The sequence below is a fragment of the Buceros rhinoceros genome, unplaced genomic scaffold (genome assembly GCF_000710305.1).
Source record: "Buceros rhinoceros silvestris isolate BGI_N320 unplaced genomic scaffold, ASM71030v1 scaffold9837, whole genome shotgun sequence".
In the NCBI taxonomy this organism is placed as follows: Eukaryota; Metazoa; Chordata; class Aves; order Bucerotiformes; family Bucerotidae; genus Buceros; species Buceros rhinoceros.
The window spans coordinates 12,542-23,498 of NW_010421583.1; the positions used below are offsets into that span (position 1 = coordinate 12,542).

The following is a 10,957-nucleotide window of genomic DNA, read 5'->3' on the forward strand; positions in this document are numbered from 1 at the left end:
TGAGTGCTGGGCTGAGCTGTGATGCTTTCAGCCTCCTCAGAAGAGCAGTGGCTGTAGCAACCCTGGATTACAGTTCCCCAGCATCTTGAGAGGAAAGGATGTCACTGAGGAGAGGGAAGCATCATTCAAGAGAAGATGGATGGAGCGTATTCAAGCCTGCGTTGAACTGAACACAATGCTTCAAATGACAAAAAGTGAAATCTGTTGAAGAGGAACAACCAAACTAACCCCCCTCATGAGTTTGTGTTGTCAGCTCCAGCCTGAGCGACTGTTGCCCTGAGCAATTTGACTTCCCTAGGTTTCATAGTTGAGTGCATTTTAAACGAGGCTGAAGACTTATTGGGGTGGGGGGGAGTGACACTTCAAGGTGGGTGGCAGGACTTTCCAGGGCCTCTTGTATTTATGTAAGCTTCGAGAGGCTGAATGGACTTACCTCTTTCTTCAAGTGAATCCAGATTTTCAAACAAGTTTATCTCTACCATTTCCATGCGTCCTGCTTGAAGAGAGATCTCTCCAGCATCCAGCGCATCCATGTGTGCTGCTCATCCGACATTGCACAGCCCAGAGGATCATCTCTGATACTTCTAACCTTTTTGTGTTTTATTTGTTTTAGAGAGAAGCCTGTGTCTGTTCCTGTTACTGGTGGTGAAGGTTTCTGTGCTTGGAGAGTGCCCTTCCTGACTTGGCCCCTCCCTTTTCAAAATGAAGGGGTGCACCTGGGTATTTGTGGCAACTTTACTTTGTCAGCAGTTTTGCCTCTTCAGAGTTACGGCAGCAAAGAGAGAGAGAAAGGTGAAGAAGGAACCTAATCAGTACACAGAGCCTTTCAATGCCACCCTCTCAAACAGCGAGGAGCTGCATGGGCATCCCAAGGTAGGTGTTTGTGGGTTGTCAGCGCTCGGTAGAACTTATTTCTGGCAGTAATGCGATGCTGGTTCCTTTTCCCAGTGATTGAGGCAATCTTGCCAAATGCTATTTGGTTTTAAAGGGAAATGTTCTCTCTTTTGCCTTTGCACGATTGATTTGCTAGCTTACTGAAGCAAACACTGGAATACTACAGTTTATAATTTCTTTCAGAATATGCATGACTGAAGTTCCAGTCCTATAGGAGTAGCTGGTGAAGTGTAAAGATAGTTTGGAGTTCTAGTGCATGAGCACTGTGCTGTTCAGAAACAGCCCATTAAAAAAAGGCAAGTGGGCTCTCACAGTACAATAATGATGCTGCAGTGGTGACGCACCTCTTGCAGGCAAACCCTTTACTCTCTGAAATAGAATTTCAAACCTTTCTTAGGCAAATATAGTGGTATAAACATCAGAGCATTGCTGAGCTCTCCCTGCATTGCACCTTCCACCAGAGAGCCTGGGGGGGTTGAAAATTACAGATGGTCAATTTTTGGTGCAGGCAGATGAGCTGTTTAAGGTGATCGTGGCTCTTGTAGGAAAGGATTCAGGATGGTGCTACTTGTGCTTAAGTGACAAGTGTAGGACTGAGTGTGATGCCTCAGGGGCTGTGGCTGCTGCCTCACTGGGCTTAGTGAGGGAATTTTGCAGGGTCGGATCTTTCCGATAGTTACGTGTTTGAGAGAATCACCCCAGGCTGAAAGCTGCAAAATATTTCCAGTCCATTGATCAGAGCCCCCAGAATCCTTTCGGGTGAATATCTGCTTGGGAGTAGGAGAGGGGGTTAGGGAAGTGGCAGCAGGTCCTGGGAGTAGGAGCAGCATGAAATGGGAGACTACAACACTGAGAAAGAAGGGAGTTACCCCTATCACACAGCCTCCCCCCCTTTCTCTCCCCTCCCCTGCTCACACAAAAATGTCCCTTGTTTCAAATGGAGGTGACCTCTAAACGAGGACTTTGATCACAAGCATTAGGGCTGGCAGTCACTATAGCAATAGAGGAACAAACCTGTCAAAAATTGGGGCATGGCAGAGGGGGCAAGTTAGAACAATTGGGCTGACATTCTAAATATCCTGTTCAATGCTATTGTGAGAGTAATTGGTTAAGGTTGGGCAAGTCTGGGAAACAGTCCCTGATGTAAAAAGCTGGCTGCTGCCCTTAACTTTATCGTTAGGGGACCGTAAGCCGCGTTTCTTCAGCTCATTTGTCGTTGTGTATTGCAGGGCTCTGTCAGGACAGGTTGTAAACATGCTGAATTCTTGAGGTGCTTATAATCAATCGCTTCCTTCTGCTCTCCCTAGAAGGGCTTTTGCGAAGGGGGGCAGAGACGAATCTGGTGTGGCTAAATTTCACTGTGTTCTGGAATTAATTTGGCTTGATGTGAAATGTACTGGACTGTGCGCAGAATATATTCTGATTGCAAAAGTAAGCAGAAGCTGGTCTTGGTTAATGCCAATACAGTCGTCCATACGATATCACTAGAAGAAACACGGCGCTTGTTTGGAGTGGGCACTCGTTCAAGCAGCCGTTGTTTGGAAGCTGCAGTTTCTGTGTTGAAATACTTTGCTTTAAAATATCCATGGCGAAGGTTTGGCTGCAGTCGGAGCTGGCGAGTTCACTGCCGGCAGGTTCTGTTTAACGCAGATAGGACCAAACTAGAGCTCTGATGTAAACGCTCCTGAGCTCTGCTCGATCCTCTCCCAGACTGGGCAGTGTGAACTTCTCTCCTTGGAATCTACTGGAGGCTGAAGTCCAGGCTCTAGTTAAGTGTCACGGGTGACTGTGCTGTGTTTTATATTTATAGAGCACTGCCCAAGCTGAGGGGTTGTTTTGCACATTCTATGCATGCAGTGCTTAAGAATTACCCCGTTTCTGAGGTAAATGACGATTGCTGTTTAGAGCAAAGCATCACAATTTATGTTCACTAGGGGAAGAAGTGAAGTAAGAGTGAAGCTGTCCTTACCTCACCTGTCTAGCGAAAGGAAGGGTGGAAGCAGTTCCCTGCAGAAGACTGATCTCTCTGAGCCTTGAATCTTCCTCTGTGAGCAGTTTTGTCTCGTGAAGGGGCGCTCTGCACAGGACAGTGAAACAGAGCAGTGTCCCATGTCATCTCTCTGCAGCACAAGACAGGAAAGGTTTTGGTGTTGTTTTGGGGGTCAAAATGAAGGCTGGGTTTACCTAAGACGACTCCGTGGCCAGCTGGTAGGTTTATCAAACCAGAAGGAGCAGGGAATGAAATATTAGCTGCGAGCAGAGATTTTCATGCGTACTGTTGACAAGGTAGATGTGTTTTCCTTCTAATTAAATAAGTAATTTGGGACAAATTTCTCTGGGGAATTCTTTTCAAATAGGAGTGAAGAAAGCTCCCCTTTAACACTCACAGAGCATGAGTCAGGTGGTGAAACCTCTACCTAAAACAGGGAAGCAGAAGGCTTAAATCTGCTGATAAACCTGGTATTTCCAAGGAAATAATGTGTTGATTTTTTAATTAAAAAACTCTCCAGTGTTATCTTTGAGTTGCTGCAATTCCTGGTGGCCCATGTAGAATAACGTTGGATTCGTACATGTGACTCAGCCTCTCGAATAACTCGGTGCTGGGTCTCATTTCTCAGAGCTGTTTGTAAGATTTTTAAAGCTCATTATTAAAGATGGTTCTCCTGCCGCAGGTGTGAGTTGGTGTGCCAGATGCATTGTGCTCCAGCCGTTCTGTTGCTGCTGTTCGGTTCCTCACCTTTTTGGGGCGTTCCTAAAGACAGAACTCGACCGGTGCATCCCAGGGTGGCACCGATGAGCGCTGCTGTGCAGCTCATGCAGCAACAACCTTCATGTTGCTTCCTCATCCAGAGCAGCTCTTGCTCACTGAACCTAATGAATCCATCAGGTTCGTTAAACTCCTTACGGGTGGGGTGGGACCACTGGAGGCAGTTGGTGTTTAAGTGGCAGGGAGGAGCTTTTTGGAAATAGTATAATTTTTCAATCACAAAACATAGTGGGGATTTAGGTGGGAATTCCATTTCGGATTTGGCCAAGACGCCAAACCTAACGCTTCTGCTCTAGGGAAAATTCTTGAGAGATCTGTGAAAACCACAAGTGGTCAGGACCTGGGTTTTACATCTCATTAATAACCAGGAGTGGGTATAACTGTAAGCTATTAGCAGCTGAAGTAGGATGTTTCATGCTAAAAAACCCAGGGGTCTGTCACTTTTTAACCTGTTCCAAGTAAAATACACTACTGAAATAAATAATTTGCTCCTAATTTTGTAATGAAGCTGAAAATACTCTTGCTGGTGTAAATCAGGTGTAACAGCAAAGAACTGTGTGGAATAAAATGATTGAAACACTTAGTTAAGTCCATTTTGAGTCTGGCAACTGCTTAACTCTTAAGCAGAGAATTCTTCAATATAATTCCACCCATGGACGAATGCAGCGATAACTGTGAGCAAAACTTTCCGGGCAGTACCGTCAGCCCTAAAGGCTGTGGGTGGGAATGGTTAGGTGTGTGCTCTTGAACACACATCTCTGAGCAGTTGCTGGTGGAAAGGATCTGTCCTCTCAAAACGGTAACCTTTCTATCTTCCTTTCCATCCCATCCCACCCTGAGACGTGCTTAGGTGGGCCTGAGAACACCTCAGGGTGCTTTCAGGTGTGCAGGCTTGCTCCCAGGCAGTGTTGACTTGTTATTCCAAGCACTTTTGTCCTTTTCACTGTCGTTTTTAACAGCGATGCTGGCTGGATCCCACTGTCCTTGAATTTCAGGAGTTCAGATACAGTTCAGAAATTTCTCAGGATCCAAACTCTGCTACTCGACCGTAGGTTTCTGCTAGCAGTTTCTTCTGTGCTGGCTGAATCTTGGCCAGCGACTGCCTGTGTCTCTGGGCAGTGCGTGCTGTGCTGGGAGCTGGAGGCAGCCAGAGCCGCGGGTTCTGCTAGTGCACGGCAGCCCGAGTTACATCGCAGCTTGTCTGTTACTGTGAGGGAAGCTAGGGAGAGCTAATTTCTGGTTCTGAAGCGATAGGTGCCGTTGTGTTCGGATTCCAAAGTAATGTTAAAAGAGCTGATTGAGAGCTCATTAAAATTGCTGGCAAGGCTTCTGTTGATTTTGGAGGTACCGTTTCAAGTGTTCCGGAGGAAGCCTGATTTCACTGCAGTTAACAGGAGGACTCCTGACTCCTGCAGGTCAGCTTTGCTCTGCAAACAGCACCCCAGGAGGGACAAGTCCTCTTTGCCGGGATTCCAAGGCTGTTCTCTCAGTCCTGACTGATACCTGAGTTGGCTGCAAGGTCTCCTTGGCTGCTGGAGACTGCTGCTGCCAAGAAAAACAGAGGCTTGCATGCTTATAGCTGGGATTGCTCATGCATGCCATAGTAATTAAATAATAATACCACAAGGATGGAACATTCATTTTAACTGTCAATCATCCTTGTACTGGAGAAACTGGGGAGTGCCATGACTGTCTTGTAGAGGGATTTGTCATTTAAGCAAACCAGTGGAGAGGGACGGGGTTCTTAATTTTTTTTTTAAAGTTAAGGAGATTTTCATGTATTTCTCTGGGATGTGCCATCTGGATTTCTTTTTTCTCCCTGGCAAGATGTCTGCTCTGACCTGTTTCTTCACAGCTGGAGCTCCAGCAAGGCTGAGGACATCTGTTTGTCTTCCCAGTTAATGATCAGAATCTGTCCATGACTGCTGGCTTCTGCTCCTGGCTGGTCTGTTCCCTCATTTCAGTGGTGGAGGGGAGCTGATGCCAGTCTTGCAGCCTGTTGGAAACCAGGAATATTGGAATGGTCTCTTCCACATCTGCAGCAAATGCTGTATCCCAGCTCCTGAGACTCTGGAGCCGTGTTTGGAGTGTTCTGGAGCCTGCACTGTTGAGTTCCTGCCATACGAGCCAGCCCTTTCTGAAGGAAGAACCGATGGGATTTTCCTTTCCTCTGCAGCCCGGCTGTTCTTCGCTGGTTTCTGTTCCAGCACTAGGGAATACTCCATCCCGCCTGAGTTGGGTGCTTCTGTTAGTAAGCTGCTTCCTTCTGTTTTGTGAAGAGCTTTACCACAGACCTGTCAGTCCCGGTCACCGGCACAAAAAGCCCTCTGCTTCCTTTGGGCAAAGCACGGGTAGGCTTCTACTGCTTTACATGTCTCAGGTTTAAATGCTCACAAACTCCGTCCTCCGCAGGCATGACCTTGTGTGTGGTGATGCTGCACCCATCTGTCTTCAGGTGAAGTGGGGTAGGAAGGAACTAGCTTCTCCCATCCCAAACCATTAAATCTCCGTGAAACTCTGATAAATGTATTTCACGTTTGTTGTAGAAAGAAGCTGCACCTCCCGTGCTGTTCTCAGGACTTTTGCAAACTTTGTTTGCCTCTGCCCTTGATGTTTGCGTGTTAAAACAGATGGAGAGGTTTGCACCAAAGGACCTTCTTGGCCTGTCTTTGACTTCTTTCTTGTTCTTCACAGAAATCTGCAGTGCAGCAATCTGGGAGGATGATAATATTGTAGTGAGGTGACTAACCTCACAACACGCAGGATTTCCTATGGTCTTCCGTGTACATTACTTTCCAGTGGGATTTTGGAAAGCTGTTTAAGTTCTGGGTGCAGTAAGTAAAAAAGTAATAGTAAAAAAAAAAAAAGTAAAAACAGTAATACAGCTATAAAAACCTACCAGGACCCCTTGACTAAAAATTTACAGCAGACTGTAGATGTGGTTATAAACAGAAAAAGTCTGTTCAGGACTGACTTTGTAAATCGTATATTGACCCAAGCGGTTTGAAATAAATAGTTGTGATCACACCAGCTCAGAAATGTGCGGACAGGTGCCTCGTGCTACACCCGGTGTGTGCCGTAGGCAGAGCTTTCCAGGCTCTCCATCAGCTCAGAAGCACCAACATGCCTTATAACCTTATGCTGGAACTCCAGCAGCCTTCTAAGATTTAATTTTGAAACAGTTTGTGCTGCATGGCTTTTGCGTAGCAGACCACAGAGACCATGGGCTTCTCTCCTCAAAATGGCCTTGCCCTGATGTTTCTAGCTAACATTTGCAATCCTCTGTCCCATTCCTGTCGCTCTCAGACAGTGACAAATACTGCAGTTACCGGGACCTCAGCCCGATCTGCATTCTCAAGGTTAAGTGTTTCCTACAGGCTTCTCCAGACTGATGAGAAGGAATCTAGTACCACTTGTAAGTGGTACTAGAAATGTTATTAAAACTCAATATGGTTCTCTGAGAAGCGGCAAGGGAGACAGGTAACGAGCACACGTAGGTATGTTTGTGAACGTGGCTGTGTTGGAGCTGGGCACTGCAATGTCAAAGCTTCTCTAGGGAATTTCTTTATGCAGAACGCAGGAATAGGCAGGGAGTTGAATTTGCCAGTGGACGTAATTTCTGTGGTCAGGCATGGACTTTGTTTTACGTTGTGAATTGAGGTTTTTTCTGTGTGTGCCTGTTTGTCACTCTACAGCCTGTGATTTGAAAGTTATGGAGCATTTCAAGGTTTTCCGTATGTTTTAATCTCCCTGTATTGCTTAATTGATCCAACCGATAACTGTCAGATACCAGTGGTGAACAATCTCTGGCATCTGGGCAGGTTTTCTGTGGCGTGTATTAAGACTGTCAGAGAGCTGAGAGCCTCGGCAGCTTGAGAAAGGTCTCCAAGGTACACTGGCTCCCAGCTCTTGGCTCTTACTGGTTTCTTAAGCAAAGGGAGCTGGGAAACCCTGCAGGCAATAGCATGTTTAGTTGTGAGAAGGCATTTTGATGTTTGAAGGGCAGCATCTTCCGGCTTTTGGGACAATTCTGCTGGCAGGCTTAGGCTGTAGCTGATGAAGAAAAACATCCCACTCTTACGGGCCACTTTGGAAGACTGGTGTCTTCACACCTGTGGCAGAACTCAGACAGAACTGCTGTCCTGCATTTACAGTGCTCTGGAAACGAAGACAACACGGGGCACGGTACCAGATAAACCGAATTGCTTCTTACGGAAGTGTAAAATCCTGCTTTAGCCCACCCTCAGTGTACCCCCACGTGCCGTACGTCTGGACCGAGGGTGTGGTTTAGGCAGCAGACAACAGTCTGGTCTGGAAACATCACGTTCTCTGGATCCACATAGTGGCCGAAGAGATACAGCGATACCAGTCTTTGTTCTTGTCTCTCTTTAGATCCTCGAATCTCCGGATCCTCGAATCACAGATCCACGGCGGACCTGGATCTCCTTTGTTCACCGCCCTGATGATGGCAACACGTCTAAGAGGAGATGCAAAGGGAAAGACAAGAAATTAGTAGGTTATTGCTAGATTGCTGTCAGCTAATAAACGTGCGCTGTGGCTTCCTTCGGACTGTGACGTGCAAAGTGCTTTGTGTGCTCCAGCTTTTGCCCTCCCACCCCAGAGTGTGCTGCATTTTCCTTTGTTGGTGTTTAATTTCTTGAAATATTTTGGAGTAGTTTGAGATAGGAAGTGCTATACGCTTTGTGAGATAAGGCATGTGAGCTCCTCTGTCAACATGCCGTTTTGTTTAAACCAGCTGTTTCTTGGACTGAGCCTTTTTTGGTTTTGTTTTCTGCTCAGTAGAAGTAAAATTAACTTTTTCTTCAACTAGATGAATTCCAAGTATATCAAAGGATATATTAATCCATGTGGACAAGCCATTTATTTCAAATTAATGAATTACTGATATCTCCTGAGCGATGCTTGATCACTTGTGCACTTCTAATCTGCTGCTTAGACAGTCCTGAATGCTTCTAATGACACATTCCTAGATGTGATCATTATGTCTGAGCAATACATATTAAAAACGTGCACCGTGGCTCGGTGGCTATTCTAGCTAGCAAAGAGGCAGAGGAAGCAGCTGAAAAGCTGGTACAATGCTTCAGTGATATGAGAAGATACAGAAGCAGCAAACTCCCCCTCAGCCTGTTGGGTTTCACACCGCGTACGTGTACTTGCAGAACCAGTTAGTGTTTACCTGAGCACCATTTTATCTCCCACATAAAGATGTGAGCAAATTCCAAGTGCTGGAATTCACAGCTGGCTGCAGAGACGGTTTATGGTTTACTGCATGGGGGCTGTAGCTGAAGCGATAGTGGAGGGGGCTGCCCGCGTGGCTGACAGCCCCATAGGACTGGCTCGTGGCTGAGAGAATTTCTGATCTGTCAGTGCAATTGTCTGGTTCTAATTCATGTGTTTTACTTTGGTTGCTTCCTTAGCGTGGCCTTGTTGGGCCCCCAGGACCTCCCGGTCCCCAGGGACCTCCAGGAGCACCAGGTGCTGAAGTCACCCGGGAAGTCCTTCTGCAGGAGTTTAAGGAGATATTAAAAGGTAAAGACTGTAAGAGCTTTGTGCTTTTGGGATCTGCTGCTTTTGGTAAGCACCACGGCAAATAAAGAACGGGCTTTGCTGATGCTTATCTTAAAGCATTCCCCTACCTGGCAATGGAAAATTTGAAAAAATGTTTCCCCAGTGCTGCTTAGTTCAAGTTGAAGAGTTAAGTGCGGAAGTCTCATTGCACAACTAACGGCTTCAGAGACCAGGCTCTTAAACTAAGCCTTTGTTTTCTCATACTTTTCTTCTCAGAAGCCATCGAGCATCGAGCATCCCTGGCTATTTCTGCCCATCCTAGCCAGCTGCCTCCACTCCTGCTCTCCATGGAGGAAGTTTCACCCCACAGACGTGTAGAGGAGGCATTCCATTGCAAGCTAAAAGGACAAGTCATTGTAGATAAGAAGACCCTGGTAGAACTTCAGAACTTCCAGTCGGTGAGAAGGGATTACAGACTGAACCTGTGCAACTCCACAACAGCCACTGTGCCTAGATCAGCTCTAGTTCCCCCAGGCTGTAAAGCTACAGGTGGCTCTGTAATAAAGGTGTTTCCTGAAAGGGCAGCCTGAGCCTGGAGGCTCATCTCGGGCTCCCCTCTTTTTGCGATTGGCAGAAGTAGGATCTCATATGGTGATTTCAGCACTGAAGCTCAGCTGCAGTGAGACGGACGTTTAGCTGAGTCCTCTCCCTCCTGACAAACCCAAGAGACAGACTCTTCCGCTCTTGCAGCCCCAGTGAATCTCATTACAGTTCTTCCTGAAGTGCTAACAGGTCTGTGCAGGAGAGGCAGTCTCACAGGTCCAAACAACAGCCAGTCTTTCTGTTGCAGTTACTGGTGGAGAAAGACTTGTCCGTGTTTGGCATTAGTCTGAAGGACTTGTTCTTTTTTCCAGAGCACAATCTGTTTAATTGCAGAGGAACCTTCAGCTGCGGAAAATGTCAGAGGCAGACAGAAGCCATTGGTTTTAGGTTTGTGAGCCCAAATAAGAGCCACCGTTTTGTTAGATGGGCCAGTCCAGAGGCAGTGGTTATGTTCGAAGCAGGGTGCTTTCCTGGATCTTTCCCAAACACACTTGTGGAAGCCTGGTTTGACAGTACTGGGGGTGCTGGCACAGAGGCAAGATTGTACTTGAAGTGTGGGCAAGGCTAGAGAGATCTGCTGCCTCATTAATTAGGAGGGAAAATGTGAATAAAGACATCTCAGCAATCAGTGCGTAGGCTGATGCTTCCCATGCTTTGTTATCGTAGGCCAAGCTTCTTCCTAATTGCTCCTGGCCCCGAAGCTGATGTGGGAGGGCTCGCAGCCCGCTGGATGCCAGCCTTTCATTTCAGCTTTGGGACAAGAAGTGTCTGGTTTTAGCTTGTGCTCAGATAAGGGGAATTTAGCAGGGAGGGAGACAGTGGATGCTCTTGCAGAGATGAAAACATTGTCTTTAAACAGTCCAAGGGGAAGAGAAACAGGTAATTCGCCTTCCTCCACTCTGTCAGCTTACCAGTGCGAAGAAGCCAGCAGTTTGATACTTCGCAGTGAGATGAGAGGGACTGACTCATAGCTCCTGGATTTGGACCATACCCAAAGCATTTTGAGATAGTGGAAAGAACCTGTTCTGAGAAATGGTCTATCGCTTCTACGCTCTGTCATTTGAGTGTGTCATCTAAGTCACTCTGACCTTGAGTATTGAGAAAGTGTGAGGGTTTTGTCATTCTTTTCTGCTAAATTTCCTCCAAGAGCATTCCCTCCCGCTC

The 10,957-nt window shown here is 46.7% G+C and overlaps 1 protein-coding gene across 1 annotated transcript in view; it reads left to right on the forward strand.

Moving 5' to 3' along the window:
- The first annotated feature begins 702 nt into the window (after window positions 1–702).
- The window catches only part of FAM132A (family with sequence similarity 132, member A), a 16,848-nt gene continuing 6,593 nt past the window's right edge, over window positions 703–10,957 (forward strand). The window contains exons 1-4 of the mRNA XM_010139726.1: window positions 703–873; window positions 8,054–8,173; window positions 9,100–9,211; window positions 9,467–9,648. Of these exons, the coding sequence (XP_010138028.1) occupies window positions 703–873; window positions 8,054–8,173; window positions 9,100–9,211; window positions 9,467–9,648 (585 nt within the window). The remainder of the gene's footprint in view (window positions 874–8,053; window positions 8,174–9,099; window positions 9,212–9,466; window positions 9,649–10,957) is intronic.